Source organism: Coturnix japonica, chromosome 2 (assembly GCF_001577835.2).
Source record: "Coturnix japonica isolate 7356 chromosome 2, Coturnix japonica 2.1, whole genome shotgun sequence".
NCBI lineage: Eukaryota > Metazoa > Chordata > Aves > Galliformes > Phasianidae > Coturnix > Coturnix japonica.
The window spans coordinates 12,735,283-12,758,932 of NC_029517.1; the positions used below are offsets into that span (position 1 = coordinate 12,735,283).

The following is a 23,650-nucleotide window of genomic DNA, read 5'->3' on the forward strand; positions in this document are numbered from 1 at the left end:
AAGCGCAGGGTTTGTCCACAAATGTGATCATATCAGATGAAAACACATCTGTCTGTCCAGTTGATGTGGACAAGGGCACATCATTTAAGTTTTCTCTGTACCTGCTGCCCCAGGGAAGGAATGTAGTTACACGTATATTCTTTGGTGCAACTGTTTTTTTTTTTGCTACTAGTCACAATAAATCACATGGTCTGGTTTTTCATTTCAGACAAATTTAACGTTGCTGACGTGGGCTGGCATCCTCTGTTGCTTGGTATGGAGTGGATCTGCTCAGCAAGGTAAATCACTTGACTTCACTGCTTAATGTTGCTTAAAAACTACATTAATTTAGCAATTACTTAGGATAATAAATATGCTAGATGGGTTCCAATAGCAACATGTCACTCATGTCTCTTATTAATAACCTGTCTGTAGTTAGAGCTTAGTTTATGGGACCAGTATGAAGCAAACTAAAATTATATTACTGTCAGTGCTTTGTTATAAATAAAGTGACCTATCTGTGTTCTTTCATAGGTGGAAGTGACTGCATAAAAGCCAATGCAAAATCATGTGGGGAATGTATACAGGCAGGACCAAACTGTGGTTGGTGTAAAAAAACAGTGAGTATTGCACAATTCCTTTCATGGTTTGCTTGTTTTTCCCAAGGTTTCAAGTTTAAATAATTACTTTAAATGAATAGAAATGCCCATTTTTGTCAGTAATAGTAATCGAATCCCTATTTGTACTTAGAAATTCAGAACCCTGATTTTCCCAGTGTCCTGGGTTGAGTATAACTTTTCACAGTGTGTTTACCTTTCTGTTTCTATGTGTTAAGTGTTTGAAGACTTTACAGGCCATCTTACAGCTGTTTAAAATGGTTCCAGCATGCTGTCTGTCTGGACAAATTTAAATATATTCTTTTAGTGACATTAGAGTAAGAGGTAAATTAGGACAGACCTAGGTGGAGTAGAGGAAGAAAGCTGAGGTTTGTTTTTGACAGGAAGATGTTCGCATTTTTGTACATTGGTAGAGTTGGTGTGTGACTGGTTGGTGAGGATGGGTTTGTTATGGTTGTTAAAGAGAACTGGGAAATGTTCCCGTTTCATCTATAAGATGTCGATGTGTCTTTACTCACATGCAGTGCTTGCTTACTATCCCTCCAATCAGTCTGTGTGCTTTAGGTGTTTCTAGTAAACTGACCTGGCTTGAAAATTTGACCTTAAGCAGCCAGATTTATTGGAGGCTTTTGTCAGCTTCTCATCAGGAACTGACACGCTGTAAGATATATTTATTTACATGTTTGTTTTGAGGGGAGGGAAAAATGAGATTGGCGATCCTCAGTTAGAAACCATATTTATTTGTATTTCAGATTAGAGCTTTTTTGTATGTTTGAGGGAATGGTGATTTGTGCTCAGAACAAGGCTGGGTGTGGTTTGGTTTAGAAGGTTTTGTTGTTGTTGCTTTTTCCTTTTTCTTGCTAACAGGTCTTACTTTTGGAATGAGTTTCCTCCAATAAAAAAAGGAATTGTTGCCTGTCTTTCCCCTGCTCTGTCAGTGTATCTTCTTTGTTTTGTTGTGGAGTACTGAGATGCTCTTATATAATCTCTAATTAGAGCCTTTCAGAAAAAAAAAAATAGTTAAAGAGGGGGGTAGTTGGAAGTAGGCTGTGCCAGTAAGTTCATATCATTGTCAGCTGTGTGAAGATGTGAGCTCTTCCCATCAGCTGTAACGTCCAGAGTAGCTGATTCACAGAGATGCCCTTCTTCTGCCAGAGATGACGTTGGAAATATATCTATTGTCTTTCATCTTGCTGACATCTTTTACACAGATTAGCATTCATAGATGCAAACTCCTGCATTAAGCTGCAGTCACTGATACATTGAGTAAAATGTGAACTGTTGTGTTTTATTGTTGTTTGTTGGTTTTTTTTAAGGATGAAATAATTGTTTAAAAAAAAATAAAAGTGTTGTTATGTGTAGAATATAACTGATATCACTGATTGCAGAGCTGTAAAAGTAATGCTTATTTGTTCATGTTTTGTAGGACTTTCTGCAAGAAGGAGAACCAACATCTGCCCGATGTGACGACTTGGCAGCACTGAAGAGTAAAGGCTGCCCTGAGCAAGATATAGAAAATCCCAGAGGTAGCAAACGGGTGCTTGAAGATAGAGAAGTAACAAATCGTAAGATAGGCGCTGCAGAGAAGCTGAAACCAGAGGCCATTACACAGATCCAGCCACAGAAATTAGTACTGCAACTAAGAGTCGGTAAGGATGGTTTCATTCCTGTTTTTACTTGATTTTTCTGCCACCACCACAATTGCATTTTATGTATTGGATGTGTAATCATTTTGTTTCAGAAATGATTGTTGTTCAGATAAAGTGACTAAGAGCAGAACTATTCAGGTTAACCCCAGGTGTTGAGATACTTTGAATACTGACAGATTTTTATAAAAGATAAGCTACGTTTTTTTATCTCTTGTTCCCAATATATCTTCTGAGGAAACTGATACAGATCATAAGTATGTCTGTGTGGTTCCGTAGATGTATCAAAAAGATTAGATTCTTCTGTTTTCAGTAATATGCAGTTGATTTTCTGCAGTGCCACTTCTTGGAATGGACGTGAAGGAGCATGCAAAAGCTTAGAGAGATTGTGAGAGCGCATCCTGTTCCTTGAAGGATTCCTACTGTCCAAAGTCTGCATGTCTGAGCTGAATGGTTTTGCAGTATGCAGCAAGATTTTCAGGTTGCTGTGTAAAATAGGTTCCAAGGGCTAAAGAAGTGGACACAGAACTGAATTAATGAAAACAGAGCAGTCATGTACCATTTCAAAACCTTAAAGAGAGATTTTAGTCAAATGAGGAGCAGGGAACAAGTCCTGTAGTTCATATGGTGCTTGAACATAGTGGTGACTATTCTTAAGGAGTGTTCCTAGGTGCTGTTAAGGTGTCCAGAAAATACCTTGCATTTACCTGGAAGAAGAGCCTATACATGGAGATAGCAGCTCGTAGGGGTGCAAGATGATCTGAGGCAGCTTAGCATAATGAGAAGGAAAGAAAAAGAAGGAACATTAGTCCTTTTGTGGTCTTGGTTTATCTCTGTTTAGTTCTAGATATCCTTTCAGCTTCAGGAAGCTAAATAATCATCAGCCTGTTGACACAATGCTCGGCCAGACACATGAGGGACCTGGGCAACCAAAACCTAATGGCCCAAAAGCTCAGCACTCATTTTACAGTCACTTATTTTGGTCACAACAAGTTCTCTGTTTAGAGACTGTGTTCATACAGAGGGGATGTTTGTTTTCTGTGCAGTCTCTTTTAAACTTTAGCTAAGGAAAATCTACATTTATTGTTTTGTTCTGTTTTGTTGTTTTTTTTTAACAAAACATGCTGTGTAGCTGCCAGATCCATGCATTCATCTCCTTTACCCATCCTATTTTCCTTAATATTAAGCAAATATTTGCTAACTATTGAGCAGACTTCAGCAGCAGCAGAATCCCTATTTAACTTCAGTGACTAAAGGATGGCGTGGAAAAGAAGACATAATTGCATTCCTTATTTCATATACAATAGGCAAGAGAATTCTTTTCCATTTAACTTGAGGGCAATTCTCCAACATCAGAGCGGGACACGTGCTTCTGTTGGCAAAGCTCCGGGCCTGGGCTTCCAATTGCAACGGACAGTAACAAATTGTCTCACTGCTATTTCTATATTCTCAGTGTATACTTGATGCAGAGTAACTTTAAATATTCTACCCAGAACTGTTGTGTTGTTGTTCTTTTTTTTTTTAATAAACCTATTCTAACACTGTCATTCCTAAACCAAACCCTTAGAATTCCTGCAGTCATCCTGGATGCAAATAGACATGGAAAATTTGTGTTCCTAGATCTTACAGGAGCCTTGTTAAAATCATAGCAAGAATTAAGATTTTAAAATGCAGTAAAAAGGCTCCATTTTTGTCAGGCTGGTATCCTCCGTGGGGAGCTGAAATGCCATAGATGTGTGGTATTGGGCATATGAAAGAAATGCTCGGTGAATTTTTTTCATTGTAATTTGATGTAAATCATATCAATTAACAGAGAAGAAAAAAAAAATCACCATTAATTAGTTCAAAACCTCCATCAATATCGTTAAGAATTGACTTCAAAAGACATTTTTCCTGCCAGTTGTGCTGCTTGTGGAATTTGTAATGGCTTCTGTTTGTTGTTTAATCTGCAAAACAGGGGAACCGCAAACATTTTCATTAAAATTTAAGAGAGCTGAAGATTACCCCATCGACCTTTATTATCTTATGGACCTCTCCTACTCTATGAAAGATGATTTAGAGAATGTGAAAAGCCTTGGAACAGCTCTGATGCGCGAGATGGAAAAAATAACCTCAGACTTTCGAATTGGTAAGAAAGATCTAGTACTGAAATGTTTCCTTCCTGATGTTTTTCACACGTTTATGTGTGGAGAGTGACTTTGTTTTAAACTAGCAGTATTGTGACAGAATAAAATCTATTGAGCAACGTGGAGATACGTGGTGGAGAAGGTAGAATGTGAACACATATGAGAAGTGTTTCTGACATCAGATCATCTGTTCTGAATTTGCATTCTGTAAATAAGAGATCTACGTTCTTCAGCTCACAGAGTTCTTTTCATTTTTTCATAGGATTTGGTTCTTTTGTGGAAAAAACTGTGATGCCGTATATAAGTACAACACCAGCCAAACTCAGAAATCCTTGTACAGGTGACCAGAACTGTACGAGTCCGTTTAGCTATAAAAACGTGCTGAGTCTTACTAGTGAAGGAAATAAGTTCAACGAGCTTGTAGGTAAACAGCACATTTCTGGGAATCTGGATTCTCCTGAAGGTGGATTTGATGCAATAATGCAAGTTGCTGTTTGTGGGGTATGTATTGGTTTTCTTAAAGCCGGATGTTCTAATTGTAGCTCAGTTAAATGAAATAGAACAATAATACAGCTCTAGTGTTTGTGGTGGTTGGCCTGATGTTTCACTTTGCCCTGCTTCTGCTTGCAATGTCAGGTACGTTAAGCAGACTGCATGAATACATTGACCTGTTGTGTGTAGACATGTAGTGAATGGATGAAACCAGCACGTGTGAAGCACGTGGTCACAGGTTGTGTTCACAGAAGATGAATGCATTCCAATATTGATGTTTTTAAAAGTTTCTGTAAAAGAAAAGTCAAATTCTGCTCACATCTGTGTGGAGCTGTGAATTGGCAATTATGCCCCAATTATTTCAGTGTTTTATGCTACTTCTAGCTCAGGTTTCAGAGTAGCTTAAAGAATGGCAATTTCTACCAGCTTCTTAGATGTTGTGTGTTTTCAGAGTTCTCATCCAGATCACTGCTGCCTTTCACATTTCTGATCTGGCAGACAGTTCTATGTTCCTGTGCAAAATGAGCTCCCCAAAAATGCTCTCCAAGGTTACTCTTTGTCACTGTATTGTTACACTATTGATCAACGGTGTAAGGACTTTCTGAAGCAATCCAGACTCTTGTTTTAAAAGAGCAGAGGATGCCCATTGCCTTTGGTGGAAATGCTATGGCAAATATTTTAGAGCACACAGTTAAATATAAGCACTTGGAATGTTTGAGTGAATTGTATAATTTCCAGGATGATGCCTTTATTGTGTGGCTTCTCCTAGGTTCACTCTTTATTTTATCATACACTTACCTCTTCAGTGTTGGTCCATGTTGCTAAAAAAGAGTGGTAAAAGTACCTGAAATGGTGGTTGTTTTTTTTCTTCAGGACCAGATTGGATGGAGAAACGTTACGAGGCTGTTGGTGTTTTCCACGGATGCCGGATTCCACTTTGCGGGAGATGGTAAACTTGGTGGAATTGTTTTACCAAATGATGGGAAATGTCACCTGGAAAACAACATGTACACAATGAGCCACTATTACGTAAGTCTTTACTTTGTCTTCAGGAAAATGAATATTTTCTGGTGCTTAACTCAAAAGGAATAAAATCATTTAAGTCAACTGGCATATTTTCTGAATGCTACGTCTTCTCAAATTTACCCTTTTGCCTCTGTGTTAAACCAAGCGACTTCTGCATGAGAAAAGCAGAACTGCAAGTGTTAATGTTGTTGTAGTTGGAAAACTTAAGGAACTGTCAGCTTTCATTTGTGGTGGTTAATAACTGGTCATCCACTGGCAAACTGCAGTGCTGGCCCTGTCCTGCTATTTCATCCCTACACTATTATTTCTGCTTAGAAGTATCTCTACTGCTTCCCAGTTGTACACAGTGTCATATTTATCTTCATTTTCTCTAGGACCCAAATGATAGAATCACTTGTAATTTATCTCTGTTCACGAGGGTTGGCTTTTTTATTTGTTTTATTTCATTTTGAAGTCTTGTTAGGCATTTTGAGTCATTTGAGCATGAGCTTTCACTGGTTGAGTACGCTGCTCTTAATTCTGCACTAATTGCTAATTGACATCCACTTGAAATCTTACAGTGCCAAATTCATGGTAAGTAGGTTAGCAATGTGGCCACTCTGGTTTACTGAAAGGTGCAAAGAGAAACATTTGCTTGAATGGGGTAAACACAGCAAGCGTTACGAAGTTTGCATGTTTGTGTATTCCTGAATTTAAGAGAGTGTTTTTTCAATGACAGCTTAAAATTGATCCAGTTTTATTTAACGTTTTCTTTTTGAAACAGTACCTGAAGTGGTTTTCATGGTATTAATCAGATACCTTTTCACAAATGCATGCTAAAATATAGAAGGTAACTTTGTGAGAATATTGAAGTTAGGAACTGGAGGATTTCAGTGTCAAGGAATACAACAGCATTTCTGTTGTCCCTTCTGAACTCTGCTCCTTTCCTGGGGTGTACATGGGATCTTTTCAATGGATACTGGCTCGCAGGGGTGGCTTTGATTTAGAGCTATAAGATAAGCTGGCTAGTCTGGAAGTCTTATGAACGCTTCTAAAATGATTTTGTGTCTATAACATCAAAACATTGACAATTATTTTCTACTGAGTATCATAACTTTGTTTCATTTATTTATTTTTAATTTAAACAGGATTACCCCTCTATTGCTCATCTGGTACAGAAGCTTAGTGAGAACAATATTCAGACCATTTTTGCTGTTACTGAGGAGTTTCAGGCAGTTTATAAGGTAAGGATATATAATGCATTTTCTGATCTCTGAACTTCTTTCCCCTCAAGAGACTGACAGCTAAGAGGCTGACTTAGGTCTGGACTAAATTTATTGGAGTTGCTTGAAATTAAAACAAGTATGGATGGAAGTGATCACAGAGCCAGCATTTGCTATTCATGTTTTTATTATTAAGGTTTTCCCCTTCTCCCCACTTGTTCAAAGTGGTGCTGTGTGTGTATGTAATTTCCAAGGAGAAAATGGATCTTGTACTTCTTAAGAAAAGAATCCTCCTTGACTTTCTTAATAAGCAAAAGGGGCTGGAGAATGTATTTGCAGTGCTACTTTATGAGTGTTTTTACAGCCAAATAGCTTAGGAAAGTGTAGCTGCTTATGAAGGAACACATTTTGTTCTTTGTGATCTGTTTATATTCCTCATGGTTAAAATTAACTAAACTGCCGCATATGATTATGAAATAGGAAATGTCTGTGTGAAGGAGATGCATTTTTTCCCCCTTTCAAATTTTATGGTTTTTTTTTCCCTCTGGAAATCATAAATTATGTGCCCATCCCCAGAAGCGTTGTGCTTCTTTTTTAAGATCATGAAGATAATTTTTGCAAGAGAATATCTTTATTCTGTTGCAGTAACATGAATGTCTTAACTGCCAAATTAAATAAAGTGCAGAAGAGAAAGGTGAATATTTCCAGCAGTGCTTGGTGTGATCTCAAAAATCTGACAACACTTCAGCCTTATTTTTTAAGTAATACATTCACCACACACATCTCCAGTGCAATTTACACTTGGATTGTTAACAAGGCTGTAATTTTCCTTTTACTTTCATAAATGTTTACAGGAACTGAAAAACCTGATACCTAAATCAGCAGTGGGAACGTTGTCTTCCAATTCCAGCAATGTCATTCAGTTGATCATAGATGCATACAATGTAAGTTCAAGTCTTGTTTGCGTGGCATTTGTTTTCCTTGTTTCTAAGTTGTCATTAATTTTTTCCAAGGTGGATTTTAATTTTTCTACAAAATAGGAGGTTGGTATTGTGAAGGATAAATAGGAAACCACATCAGACAGTCGGACATGGGCAATGGAGATTAGATGGCTACAGAGATTCACCATTAAAGTTACTTAAAACAAAAATAGAAAGAAAAGAAGTTATCATTTTTTTCCCTTAAAAAAACAAGGCACAAACAAACCTGTTTCTTTAGAGCCTTCAGATTTTTACCTACCTTTCTTCCATATTGAGGAGCAGAGAGCCACCTTGCACTCTCTTGACTCCAAGAAAAATGTTTGTTTCTGTCACCATCAGTGGCTCCTACATTTGGACCCAGAATATTTTCCTCCTAGCTGTGCTGTACCAACAAGCACCATTCCTGCTTTGGAGCACACAGCACAGGAGTCTCCCAGTGCTCACATGTAGCAAGGTCGAGGTGTGATAAGGGGTCACCTGGCATGGCCATGGGCAACCCTGAACTGGGCTTTCTGGGCACCCCGGCACTGCCCAGCCCCAAAGGTGTCTCTGCTGGGCACAGGTAGACTCCACTGCATTTCCCGCTGCCCACATCACACTTGAGGGGGAGCATCGTGCTTTCTGTTGTGTTCAGAGCCAGAGCCAGCTCATGTTGCCCCATAAGAGCCACTGGGCACAACACACATCAGGACTGGGAGCAGGTCTGAACACCTCTTCTACTCATTTTCCCACATGTCCTGCACTTCCCAGTGTATATATGGCTCTGCATCTGTAGGAGAATCATTGAACTGCCTTGCTCAGAATGTCCTGGATTTTTCCATCAAAATGCTTTTGCGACTCCATTCTAAGTTAGCTAATAACTACTGGTTTAGTCCCTTTCCTCAGAGGTGATCCTGGAAAACAGTAAGCTACCAAAAGGAGTGACAATCAGTTACAAATCGTATTGCAAGAATGGAGTGAATGACACACAGGAAGATGGAAGAAAATGTTCCAACATTTCAATAGGAGATGAGGTAATTAACAATGCACGTGCTACTCTCTAATTTCATGTAAGATCTCTGATGCTTATTGTTTTCTTTACTGCAAAGTTCCTTTTAATAATGTGACAATCCATTTATTTTTGTTTGCAGGTTAGATTTGAGATTAATGTAACTGCGAATGAATGTCCAAAGAAGGGACAAAATGAAACAATTAAAATTAAACCCTTGGGATTCACTGAAGAAGTGGAAATTGGTCTCCAGTTCATCTGTGAATGTATGTGTCAAAGTGAAGGAGAACCTAACAGCCCTGCCTGCCACGATGGAAATGGAACATTTGAATGTGGTGCATGCAGGTGGGTGAACAGACAGCTTATTTATCTTGGCAGAAGGGAAATATGAACTATACTTTTGCTTCCTTAATTGAAGGTTAATTGAGTTTAATAGTTTTTGGGTGAAAGAACAAGAATTATTGTTGCAGCCCTGTTCCCTGTAGGGCATTTTGACATATCTCATATATGCAAATAATCTGTGCTAGAAGTCATGGTATTAGATTGATACTGTCGTACAAGTAAGGATTAGAATTCAGCCTTGATTTAATCCTCTAAAGGATATCGGCCTTAAGGCTTTTTTATTAGTTCCCACATTTAAAAGTCTGTGTTTATAGCAGAGAAAATTAATGATTATTTCATGATATTTCTGCAAATGCTCTTATTGGTTTAATTTTATCTTTCTAACGTAAGCCTACTGATTTCAAGAAGTTTGTGATAGGAGCTCCTATCACTAATAGGACCAGTAGCACCAAATGCTTCCAAGAAGGGAAAAGTAAAAAGAGCAACCTTTTATTCTGGATGACTTATCTCCCCCTTGCTCTCTTTTCCTTGCTTTATTTATAACTTTGGGGGCCTTATTACAATACTTGTTGAAATTGCATTAGTCTGTAAATCTTTAGGAATACATGTAATTATTTGCATAATTACGCTTTTGGAACTTCCATTATTTCCCATTATACTGCATTTTCTGGAGTTAAATGCCAGCAGGAGAGTAGTTGAATATCAACTTAGTAAGTCCGGGTTTAAGCTGTTTTTTCCCAAGAAACCAACAGCAAAAATGAGAAGCATTTCTTTTTGGAAACCCTTGAGACGTGAGTGGTAAGAGCTGAATGCAATTAAATATTCCCTAGGAAAATAGGATCCAGGACTTCAGGGAGCTGTACTGCATGGTTCCTGCTCAGTAAACTGCATCTATAAATAAATAAAAATATAAAAACAAAAGTTATAAATCTTGCTCTTAAAACTTTGTGACTGCTGATTAAAAATAATGACTTCTGGCTTACAGGACTTTGAGTTTAGAGCAGTCTTCCTGGTGAGGCTGATGACAGTAGCTAAGTGAGTACTTGAAAGACTGAGCTCCTTAATATTAAGTAAGCTGAGGAATAAGCTACATGAGACCTTACACAATAGATAAACTGCTTAATTTTGCAGTTATTTTTTATTTTCTCTTTAAATAATGGAAGCAGCTTCTCCTATCGTTGTCCATAGAGAGAGTTATTAAACTTAGCATTGCTGTTACTAATGACACTGTGGTTTGTTGCAAGGGTAAAAGCTCCAGGTAAGAATAGCATTTTGCTTTTGCAACAACAGCAATTTTGTGATGGAAGCATCATCTCTGATTGTCTTTTTGACAGCAGCTTGTCAATAACTGAACAAGAATAACCTCCATTTGTTCCTCAGCGTTTCAGCCTTGACGATGAGAATGCTGAATCCCAAAGGTCCCAGCTGAATTTGCTGGTGCTCAGGAGCCCTGAAGATCAGCTGCTCCCCTGCCTAATTGCTGTTCTTGAGACATTTCTTTCACTGAAAGTTGGCATCAGCTACGTCGAGCAGTTATTGTCACTTAAAAGTAGTTATTGTTCTGTCACATTAGAGAGGGATTAATAGTGGTTCTGTGACAATCTAGCTAGGGGTGGTGACGCTTTTTCTCACCTGAAAAAAGTTATCAATATAAGATCATCTTCATCCAGCAAAATCCAGTAGCTTCAAGAGCTGTTTTATCTGCCCAGAGAGGTTGTGGATTTTCACACTTTCAGAAATGTTGTTACCTTGCAGATGTAACGAAGGACGTATCGGAAGACTTTGTGAATGTAGTACAGATGAAGTGAATAGCGAGGATATGGATGCTTACTGCAGAAGGGAGAATAGTACAGAAATATGTAGCAACAATGGAGAATGCATTTGTGGACAGTGCGTATGCAAGAAAAGAGAAAACACCAATGAAGTGTATTCCGGCAAATATTGTGAATGTGATAATTTCAACTGCGATCGATCAAACGGTTTGATCTGTGGAGGTGAGAAACTACTTCAGACTTTTCTGTAAGAAAACTGGCCAGAAGTTTACAAATCGATCAACTGCAGCCCTTTAAGTAGTTGTACTTAGCTTAAAAATATGTAGCTACGTGATAACAGAGATAATATGAAGAGTTCCAGTGGTTGAAAATACCTGCCTATTAATAAAACAGGTCTTTGCGGTCATGAGCATGGAGTGTGCTTATATACACATTTCATCTTCCTTGAATCACAGCTCCAAGAAGGATGTAAACTAAATTTGACTTCTGCTGTTTATTACAGAATTACCCTCAGATATTATAGTAAAGAATGCTGAGACAACTGTCCTGACATTATAAAGTTATACTGGCTCAGTGTAACCACTGTGTCAATAAAAAGAGATAATGACCTCAGCTTACTTGTAATAGTGCTTGAACTGGTGCTTGACAAGATACCAGTGAGATGCTATCTTGAGACTATTCTGAAAGGTGAGTGAAGCTTAGAATGTGCAAGACCCAGGGAGACACTTTTAGTGCTTGAAACAGGACCCTAAATGGCAGTTAATTCTGAGATCAAAAGCAATTTATACAATCCTTTAGCACCTAAGATTTAGGTTAATATTGATGCACATATTTTTGTCCTTTAACTTCCTAAGTCTCCTTTGTATGTTGAAGTATTCAATGAGTATATAACTACTACTACAGTTTTGATTGTGATCTGAAAATAAAACAAAAAAGCCACTAAGCCTTAAGTGAATTAAGAGAATACCTTGTCTGCCTGATTTACGCCTGTTGCTGTCCAAAGGATAGGAGCGATGGTGGTGTTGTCCTAAGATATGTGGTGACAGACGAATGTTGACCTAAAGGCTTCATTTTCTGTAGAGTTGGAGAGGTGTGTAGCCATAGAGCTTTCCATCCAAACTGCCCTGCTGGGGATGCAGGTTGCAGCAGCTGCATGAGGTTCTAGGATGCCAAAGGACTTTCTTTTTTCTGTGATATGAAGTCTAAGATCTTTTAAGATCTTACTTTATAAGTTTATGTAAGGATAGATGCGCTGAACGCTGCTGTCTCTGAACCTACAGCATTTTCAGCTGAAGCAATACTGTGATGCTCTCTGCCCATGAGGTATTGCCATCACTTTATGCTGTTCTTGATCAACTGTCCCAAGTTTGGTTATTTCATTTATGAAAGGAAATCAAATGTAGGAAAATGGGAAAAGGAGAGAAACCTCTGTAAGTAGAGTTTCTTTCAAGGAATTAAAACTTAGTCTGTAGCTCTTTTGCTTTGTTAGTGTCTTTTCTTCTTTGCCCATCAGGTTTTTCCTTTCCCTGTGTCTATCCTAAGATGGCAAACTTTTTTTTCTTACTGTCATAAATGTGTTTAACGTTAGACTTCATTTCACTGAGATATCTTTTCAATGCACAGGAAATGGTATCTGCAAATGCAGAGTGTGTGAGTGCTTCCCCAACTTCACTGGCAGTGCTTGTGATTGCTCTTTGGATACCACTCCGTGCCTGGCAGCAAACGGACAGATCTGCAATGGGAGAGGAACTTGTGAATGCGGTACTTGTAATTGTACAGATCCCAAATTCCAAGGCCCCACATGTGAGATGTGTCAGACTTGCCTTGGTGTCTGCGCAGAGCATAAGTAAGTAACTAGAAAGCCAGACCCCAGCTTATGTTTGTTTGGCTTTGTGTTACTGAGTTATGCTGAATTTAGAAAATGAAGCTCTTGGTACTGTGCTCCTTCCTGTCCTGAAACACAGGAATATCATGTCATCCCTTTAGATAATGGAAGTTGTTGGGTGAGGATCAAGAAATACAAAATAAACAGTGTTTTGATTGCTCCCAGATAGGTTATTTATCCCTTAAATTCTTTGCTTGCTGTTTTTTTTTTATGCACTGAAATGTGTGTGCTGTTAGATCCATTTTACCCATTTGGATTGATTTGATTGTCCTGGACAGATTACAGAGTAGCCTTCGTGTATGGTTCCCAACAACCAACTTTATGCAGAGCTGAAGAAAGTGTGGGCCCTAATGCAGCAGATGAAGTCCCATCATCTTCACCTTTTGAAATTCACATAGCAGAAATAAGCACAGGTATCTGCTCTTTCCAGAGGAGTTAAAATTTCAGCCAAACTCTTTTTTAGGACTTCTTTCTACTGAAAGAATGCTATTGTGCTGTTATTATTTAATAGATTATTGAATTATTGATTATTCTTGACAGGCAAAAACTAAGCCCTGATGTGTGAGAGCCAATGAAATTTGCATCCCTGTCTTAGGAAATCCAGGTTTTTAGAAGTGTAGGATTTTCTGCATACAGAGCTTTGAATTAAGTTTCTGATTGGTGGCTGCGCTGATCCCTGCATGAAGGCTTCTCTCAGCTGCTATAAAACTCCCAATTAGTCTGCTTTTTTCAGTGATGCATTCAGAGTGATAACTTATCACAAAGCTCCTCACCCAGTTAGTCTTTTTTAACCCGGTATCTCAGATAGTATTTTGTTGCAAACCACCTGTTCCTACGCTCGCTTGTCTGCAAGTGTTCATTTTCGTGGTGGAAATGTTGACAAAGTTTTAGATATCATTCCTTTTAGACGTTTAGTTCTTCTGGGTTGGTTGGTTGTTTTTTTCCCCTCCCTGCCCCCGAAGCTTGTGAGTCATTTAGTTACACAGGAATTTGGTGAAGCAGGTCTTAGTTAATCTAAAGGTACTTCAATGTTCTGACTGGTAAGAAGTCATGTCCTTATTTTTTTTCAGGCTTTCATGTCATTGTTTGTTGGTTGTTTTTCTCCTTTACATTTCTTTACATTAAATGCTAGAAAGCTGTTGTGAATGTATGAGAAAGCATTGTTTCTGATTATGTATTTCCACAGGGACTGTGTTCAGTGCAGAGCTTTTGATAAGGGAGAAAAAAAGGAAACATGTTCTCAGGAATGCATGCATTTTAACATGACACGGGTAGAAAGTCGAGACAAACTGCCACAGCCCGGCCAGCCCGATCCTCTGTCTCACTGCAAAGAAAAGGACGTTGATGACTGCTGGTTCTACTTCACGTACTCTGTCAATTCAAATGGTGAAGCCAATGTCCATGTGGTAGAGACACCAGGTAGGAAACTTAATGATGCCTTCTTTTCCTTCATCTTCATTCTCACAGATGTTGCATACTACCAAGTAGCACTGGTTGTTTTGTTGGAGTTGCATTCAGAAACAGTATCTGTTCCTTGCATGAGAGTTCAGATACCCAGAGCTGAAGCAGCATTTTAAAGATCTGTCTCTCTAGGTCTGTTTTTTCTAAGCTTTCAGCTGACAGAAACAAGTGTGGATTTTTGTTTGTTTGTTTTTTGAAGTCAATCGGATGCATAAGTTTGTTTTTTGTGTATTTTATATTTCTGTTTGGTACCTTTGGGCTTGTATTATCTGTCCTGTAGCAACTTGTAAATATCTGAATTTTGCTTCCTGTTTTTTGACTGCGCTTAATACTGCAGGTTAGAAGTAGTTGTGCATGTGGATTTTTGTTGTCGGTTTTTATTTTTAACTAAAGGGAACCAGTCTTGAACACAAAGGGGAAAAAAAAAACACTCAGATTTTTATAAGCCTTATACAAAGTATAAGCCTTATTTGCATTAGTTGATAGGCTTAGAATTCCTCAAGGAATTTTTGGATCTGATCACTTAAATGATCATCTCTTCATACTCACCAGTGGTTAAATTCTCTGAGTTGAATAGCACTTCCAGTAAAGAATGTTTCAGATTCTCTAGAAATGTATTCTAAAGCATAGAGGAAGATCTTGAGCCCCATACAGGACAAGTCAACATACAGTCAGTATGTACAGAACCTGGCCTTTTCTTCCCGGTATGTTGCCTTAGATAAGAGCCGAACCAAGCCTTCTTGCAGCAGCAGGAGGCATCATGATTTTATATGAGGTGTGGGCACTAGAGGAACAAGCTCTGATCTGGGGCAGAGCTAGGTTTGGTGGAGCAGATGTTCATTCCTTACTCATTCCCAAAGGATCCCTGCCCTATCTCTTCTCACTTCTCTCACCCCTACAGCAGCATCTACCGAGATTAGGAATCCACAGTTTGTATGGGATCAATGTTCATATGGACGTAGGAGTATCAGGCATTCTCTTTGCTTGTGATACCTTCAGTTGCTGCCTTGAACTCTACAGAAGCCCTTTATCAGTTCATGACTATTGAAAGTTTTTCTTAAATTGGGTTAATTTTGAGGTTATTTTTGCCAATTTGCCATAAGTTAATGCATTTTTAACTGTGTTATTATTTTCAAGCATTCATTTATTTTTAGTGTGCAGTGTTTTTACCCAAAGATGTGGGTTTGGTTGTTTGTTTTTTTTTTACATTCTGCAGAGATGAGAAAATATCCTGAAAAAAATTGTCCCATAGAAGTAAAGTGTTAATAGGTAAATATATAGAAATAAGTAATAGAAGTAATCTGAGATAAAAATGAGGAACACCCTTTCCTTATAGTGCGTTTAATATATAATGCATATCCATAGAGGCTGTTGACTGGCAAACTAGACATTTGTCCCTCTTGCACCATCTTTGATTTAGAGCTCCTGCGTGCTTAAAATACAACTGCTAGTTATTTTATCCTAATACTCTAAATGAATCACTTAAGAGGTTAGCGGTGTGTTGATTTCATCATCAGAATATTGATTATTCTATTGCTGAGACTAAACCAAAAATTGGAAGGACAAAAAATCCAGAACATTCCCAAGATGTGCTGTTCCAAACTTGTGTAATGTGACATGGAAGCAGTATTAGCATTTCTCAGATGTTTGAGATAATGGCTTCAGTACTGAATGAACATCTTAAAAGCATCTGAATCATCATTGCCTTCACCATTTGGTGAAATCGTGTTTCTCTTGTTTTGTACCCTAGAATGCCCCAGTGGCCCGGACATCATACCCATTGTAGCCGGCGTGGTTGCTGGAATTGTTCTTATTGGACTCGCATTGTTACTGATTTGGAAACTACTGATGATCATTCATGACAGAAGAGAATTTGCTAAATTTGAAAAGGAGAAGATGAATGCCAAGTGGGATACGGTAAGCTGGGAGGCTTTTATGCCTATAGAAGCTATGGCAGCTGGTAGGAATAGATTTCTTTCATTCCCTTCATGTTTCAGATTTATTTCTCCATAGGACAGGAATTTCTCCCAGTTCCTCCTTTTTGTTTCAGTTTTTCCATAGGGCAGGAATACAGAGGTATCCTTATTTTAAGCTGACGTGAAACAGGTGTAAGTTGTTAATAATAACTAACTTAATAAATAAATAAAACAGACCTCTTCAAGAAGTACATCGTGACTTAGAAAAGTGAGTAGTAGTAACTTCAGTTGGAATAAAATTTCAGAGAGGAAATTCCACGACAGATTTTGTTAAGTGGTCACACAATGATTGCTGCTGGTTTGTTGAAATCTTCTCAACCTCCTGTCAACAAAAAAGTATGTAAGAAAAGTAAGCCTTTGGTCCATAGGCTTAGGGTTTCTTTTGGGTTTCTGCTCTAGGAAAATGTGGGCATCTGCTAATTGCCATTTACACCAGATGAGAAGAATTTTAATCTCTTAGAAAATCCTTTTATTTATGATGATGAAAAAAATGTTACTAACGCTTTTCTTTACATATACGTAGCATGACTTTTTGGGGTGATACTTGAGAATGTTGCTTTTTTTCCTGTTGAATTATTTGAAATTGACCATTTCTTTTACTTCAGCAAGAAAACCCAATATACAAGAGTCCTATTAACAATTTCAAGAACCCAAACTATGGACGTAAAGCTGGTCTCTAAGTCTCAGTTTGTATCTTCTTTCATTTTCTTCCTTTTGTTTCCTTTGCATGTCACTTCAAACTCACTGTGTGTCACAGTCAGTTAATCACAAATTGAGTCTTGCACAGTTTATTTACTGCTGCTTTGGTTCTGGGGTTTTAAAGAATGCAATTTGAACATCTAACTTGTTTTGACAGGATTGCTTACTTACTAATACCACAGGTACTGGCTTACAAAACTATTCTACAAGTGATTTCTTTTTATTTTCATGAACTGCTTATGCATAAATACGTGGGTATATAACAGAACAGTAGTTAGGGCTTACGAAGCTTTCTGGGTTGTGAAGAAAAACAGAAGTTTAGGGAAGGATTTATCTTCTACTCCCTCAAATCAGCAGTCAGTTTGCTTGAAGCTGGTCTGTTTTCAAACCTAGTTTAGATGTTCCTGAGATATCCCAGCTTGTCAATATCAATATTTTGCTTTTGTTTGTTTGTTTTTACTAGAATAACTCTGGGAACATTCAGAATAGCCTCACAGGGTGGTTTATTTAACTGCTTTGGCTTATCAACATAGAACTATTCTATATTTGGAGTGTGAAATGCATGTGCTCTGCTGCTTTGGTAATTAAATGAGCATTTCATTCTTCCAATTCCTATTTCTGTTGCAACTGGTAGTATCAGCCCTTGCAGGTCAGTCAGTTTAGGACCTCCCTTAGAAAAGAACATTCACATGAGAGCAGAACATGTTCTTGTGCCATCCGGATGTATTTTACCTCAGTTTCTGAGTCCTGTCTAAACCTTGCCAGAGTCCCTAATTTCTGTTTGGAACTGCTAACTTCAGTTCTCTTCATGCCCGACAAGAAACAGCAGCATCTCAAAGACCGTGATGGTAAACCAGAAGTGACAGATACCCTACATAGACTTTGCTATTGCTTTCCTGAATGCTTTAGGGGGAATCCTCCTTCCCTGGGACACCCAGTTGCTGGTGAAGGAGACAGGGATGATTAATGGGGGAGTGGATGACAAATGAATGTTGAAGGGTAAGAAATATGGAATGAAGGGAGGAAGTAGGATCTGAGAAAGTAGGGAAGGCAGCGCATTCCCTTCAAATATCAAAGGGTTCAGGAGCCAGTGGAAAAGAAGGAGCTGTCTCTATAATTTCATTCTTTCTGCTATCTCCCTTTTTCAGCATTGCGCTTATGAGATTTTGTAAAGAGAAAATGAGTGGAGAAAATAGGAATAGAAAGTTAAGTTCTTTCCTGTGCTCACCATGACAACATTTCCATATACTTAGCCTAGCATTCTGAGTTCTAGCCTGATAAATATACTTTCCTTTTCTCTTTACAGTCATTTCACTTTTCAGTGTATCCCAAATTGGTGGTAACAAGTGTTTGTTATGCTTGCCACACTGACCACGTTCACCTTCTTTCCATTTTTTCTTCTCTGTGCTTATTTTGGAGAGGAAATTGAGTTGTTGCTCCTTTCTAACATTTCATGCAGTCCATCTGTTTGAGTCTCTGTTGCCATCTTTTGTGCTGCTCACTGAGTTGTGTATTTTCTGTCGCGTGCAGAACAAGCATGTAACAAACCACATGGCGTGTAATTTCCATTCTTTGGTCTCATTCTCCACTCTGTGACTCTCCCAGGATTTGATGTCCTCAGTGTTGCCATTTCTCCTCAATATTTACTGATTGCTAAAAGCTTTCCCCTCCTTCCTTGGTTAATGGAAAGACTGAATTCTGCCTTTTTGTTTCAATCACTGTGAAGATTAAAAGGAACATGACAGAGTGTGGGTCTTCAAGTATGATTTTATCCTTGCTCGTATTCATAGAAACAGCTGAACTTCAGAAAAAGAGAGAAGGAAGCGTTTTCAGTTCTGTCTGGCACAGAAAGCATTGGCACAGTGGGTTGGCCTGAGGAAGAAAAAGGAGAAAATCCTCCTTTATCCAATAACTGAGATTTTCTGAGGGTTTAAAATTGGCATTAAGAGTATTTTTGCAATAGTATGCTAAAGGTTTTCTTCCACCCGTCACAGGGTGACGCCCTCTGCTGTCTGCATCGCCCCTCAAGCTTGGCCCTTGTTTTACCCTCTGGCTCAACTGCTGTATTTACAGACTGACAGATGCCTGTCTCACATTACTGTAAAATAATGAACAACAGTCATCAGATTATAGAACATCACAATGAATTAGAGTAAAATGGAGACTAAAACAAATAAAAATATTTATGAGAGCTGAAAGTAGTAAGAACCAGCTCGGCACTCTTGAGCACTGTATTTGGGTGACTTTAAGTATTCTGGGCAGCAGTTCCTTAGAGTGACTTAGGACTTGAACCCATTAGTAAGGTAGGTAGTGCAGGTGACTGTAAATCCATGGAGGGGAATCCTATGTTGTAAGCTCATCTTGATTCAACGCCAGGCAAAACTTTTTACCTCTCTGCCCAGTCTAGTTAAAAATGAATGCAGTTATAAGAACATCACCCTTATTCTCTGATAAAGGTACTTGTATAAATACCTCTGTCTTTATTCCAGCGTACTTTGCTCTATTTTGTATATAGTTATTGTTTGTTGGTTTTTACTGTTCCATCTTGTTGCCTAAGTGTGCGTGATGTTTTCATTTATAAGGGCTTATGGCAGAAGTGGTTTTCCTAACTTTGCATGCTTAAATCAATGCATTTTCTGCATTGGCGTAAAGGAAATGGGTATACCTAAAAAGCAGTAATATTTATCTAAGCAACTTTGGGGTACCATATTGTAGCCACCAGTTAGAAGTACAGAATGCTGCTGCTAACCTCTGAAAGTTTGTTCTGTGCCCCAGGGAGGGGAGGGGGCTGGATGGGGTGCGGGCTGTGTTAGTCTGGTGGGTGTTCATTTGCTACTTCCATCTTAGTTCTAATAATAAGCTCTAGCTCCATCTCTTCTCTCTAAGCCAAGGTTGAGATGCAGTGCTTGAGTATGGCTGGTGAGGCCAGTGCTGGCAGTGCCTGCCTCACAGAAGTATTTGGATGCCTCAGTTTTGGTAACAGGTGGTAGAGCCACACAGGCTGCTCAGCTATCAAATGTGAGGTTGAGCTGAACAGTTTTGGCTGTGCTGACTGAATCTCCGTTATTTGTAATGGGACCTGGGACACTCAGCTGATATGGGGAGATGCCTCGTTGAGTGCCTTATCCTGTGACCTCCATTTCACTGTGCATTTCTGAGAGTTCTTGCAAGCGTAGGTACAAGTATGCAGGAAGGAAAGAACATTTGTACTTCATATCATTTCTTCTCTTGAAAAAGTATTATACTTACAGTCACATTTGGAAAACTGATTCCAAATTCACATTAATTGGACAATCTGCACCCTGCAAATGTCCAGGTTTTACTGCTAATCTTTGGACTGACAACTGACTGAAGTTCTCTCTCTTTTGTAAATAAAAAATGCCAACTTACACCTCACTGTTCATGCTGGGGGTGTTGAAGGTTGAAAGCACAGTGTAACAAGTGTTATACCGTGCCTTGCTGTTGAAAAGCTCTGTGTGTATTTTCTAGTTTGCATATGATACAGCCTATTAAGCTTACAGATTCTCTCTGCACTATAGATTTTACTGTTTTTTATGGGGGGAAGTCTGTGTTAAAACTTACATAGAAAACAGTCAATGTAACGATGCCAATCATTTAAACATAATGATGGGAGCTCTCATCCCTCACTGTTGGATTCTTTTTTTCCCTCCAGTTTCATCTACATGTTACTACTGCAAAGTCTTTGAATAACAATATTCTGCAGAGGGTGTGCAAGAAATTTTGCCTTGATAGTTGATCAGGCTGAGAGTAGCTGCAGCGTTGTTTGTCCATGATAAGAAATACTTTTCCCTCCACTTCCCCTCCCTCTCCAAACTAGTAGATGATGATTTCTATCCAAGAGAGCATTGCCTGGGATCTGATGGAAGAGTCTTCCGCCATTAGAAGTTTCAGTCCAAGTAGTTTTTTCCTTTCCTTGTCACCACGTTGCACATCCTGTGGTATTTGTAGTTATTTCAGCTTTGTGACCCTAGGAAAAAAAAACAGGTGTGCCTAATCTCTAAAAATCACGTACATTTATAGGGGCTTCAGGTCCCTTACAAACAAAAGGATTACTCAAAGCACACATTGTGCATGATGCAACCCGTTTTATGTATAAATATTAATGGCTTGATTTTGACACTTTACAGAACACCTCCTCTGTGCCATCTGATCTCAAGTGCTGTGTGTCGAACAATAAAAATCTACTTGAAAACCTGCTTTATTAAAGCAATAAGTTTCCACCAGACACAGTTTGTTCCACACCCTAAGCCAGACTATCAGAGATGAAAGAAAGAAAATGATATCCTGAGCTGGGGGAAGAGGCAGAAGGAGCAGGATTTCCTTTGATTGACTGCAGGAAAATAATAGTAATAGTAATAACCTGAAATATTTTAAATGCAGTGTAATTGAATGGAGTAGGATTGAATTATGGTGCAGTAAGGCATCTTAGTTGAGAGGAATTTCAAAGGAAGAGATACTCCCCTACTGCTGATGAAGGCCAGGTGTGGTTCTGGCCTGGGCTGTACTTAGGATGACACCTGCTCTGTGCTGAACTTCCTCAGGTATTATTTGTACATGCACTGAAGAGTTTCATGTTGGTAAACAACATTCATTAAGCTTGAAGCTCAGCTGCGGTAAGAGCAGAGAACTGGAGGTCTGGGCTGCGTTGGCAGAATTCTTGCAATAGCTCTTCCTTCGAATGAGTTTAAGCTATTCATCCTGGGTGTGCGAGGATGTGCCATAAATGGAGTAAGGCTTACTAAGATAAAACACATTTGCACCATTACAGCAATCTTTTAGATTTTCGTACATACTGGGAGAGAGAAGGGAACCTACAGGAATAAAAGGAGAATTACAAGTGCTAATTTCAACACTGAATATTGAATATGTATGTTTAAGATGGTACAGACCTTTCCTCTCTGTTTCAAGAATCAAATTATAATATGAAATATGCTACTGAAATGTTACATATGGCAGAATGCGGTCTTTGAACAGTCATTGTTTCAAATGGTGTTGTTTGCAGTTCTGTTCTTTAAAATCCAGGTAGGGCTGCAGACTAGAACTGTCTGCTCAGCCTGAGATAGGTTTGAGGTTCAGCAGCGTTAAAAGCAATCTGCGACATGAACTGAGTAGGATCGTGCCTAACGCTTTGCTTTGTTAGCTGAGCATGCCTTTAAGTTGCTAGAGGGACAACTAGCTTTACTTAAGCTGTTTGTGAACAAACAAAACGTTAATGAGTAATTTGTTAAACTAATGTTCATGCTTGTTAAAAGCGCTGCTTTTTTTCACATCTTTGAATGTTAATACAAATATCTTTCTTTTTCTAGGGTGAAAATCCTATTTACAAGAGTGCAGTGACAACTGTGGTCAATCCTAAATATGAGGGAAAATGAACACTGCTTGTATACCTTCACGACACTGTATGCAGCATAGCAATTTTTGTAGTCACAGTAAGATAGATTTAGGGCAAACTGCAGTGATTTTACTAATTCATTACATATAGGTTTGTTTTCCTGTTCAGGTTTTGAGAATGTACCATATGTAATTTTTTTTTTTTAATGTTTATTTTTAATTTCTTTTGCAAATAAAAATCAGTGCCAGGGGTCTGACAAAAAAAAACAAAACAAAAAGAAAACTTGAGACTGTGTAGCCTAGTCAGATAAGGTCACATGGTGCCTTTTGGACCTTTTCCACTCCCGTGCTGTGAATCCCGATCTTCTACAGGGTGTTATAGTGCTTTGACAAGACTGGGAGGGAACTGGTTAAAGCAATCAGTGTGAGGGCTCTGCCCAGCCATTTAGCGTTACAATTTGTAGCTTTACAGGGAAATCAGGGCTTGAGTTTGCAGATATATTTAAACTCACGTAGCATGGAGCTGGTGAATTACTGGGCTTCTGCTTGCTAGACATATGATTAAGTAGATGGTAAGTTGAATGAGTTGGAAATGAGCAGCGTAAAAGGTGGGAAAAGTGTGAGCATGCTTATTTTTAGTTTTTATAATTGCTTATTGCCAGGTTATGGTTAAGATGAAAGGGTTGGAAAGAATCGTAAGAAGGAAAAAAAATAGCTTTAAAACACGTGCCATTACTGAAAAAGTTGCTGACTGGTAACTTGCTTCATTTTTCTTTGTAAATTCAAGCCCTGGTTGGGCAGTATCATGAAGTGCTTTACCAAGACATCCTCAAAACACATAAGGGCCTTACATCATACTGTGTCTTTCTTGTGTCATGTTTCTTTAGTCTGGTGCTTTGTCACACTCCTAATCTTTATAACGTATTTGGTTGCGATTCTTTGTAATATTTTTGTATCAACACAAGCGTTTTTTTTCTCTTTTTGGGCAGTCTTAGCTGTAAATTTGCCTTTGCCCTGTAGCTAAGATTGCGTAGTTTGTCATGTGACAAGTCACACCTTTTTGCCATGTGCCATGTATATTTGCCTTTGACCATTCAAACTGCATTA

General features: G+C 38.6%; 1 protein-coding gene across 1 annotated transcript; it reads left to right on the forward strand.

Annotated features, from left to right (window-relative positions):
* Window positions 1-206: 206 nt before the first annotated feature.
* On the forward strand, window positions 207-22,584 carry ITGB1 (integrin subunit beta 1; the record flags this gene model as incomplete). The annotated part of the gene is given in 15 exon segments (NM_001323203.1): window positions 207-278; window positions 514-599; window positions 2,023-2,245; window positions 4,200-4,370; window positions 4,631-4,869; window positions 5,734-5,889; window positions 7,014-7,109; window positions 7,943-8,032; window positions 8,941-9,081; window positions 9,199-9,401; window positions 11,154-11,392; window positions 12,794-13,016; window positions 14,242-14,474; window positions 16,267-16,433; window positions 22,519-22,584. Coding segments are annotated over 15 exon segments (2,405 nt in total), but the record flags the coding sequence as incomplete, so codon positions are not given.
* Window positions 22,585-23,650: the final 1,066 nt, after the last annotated feature.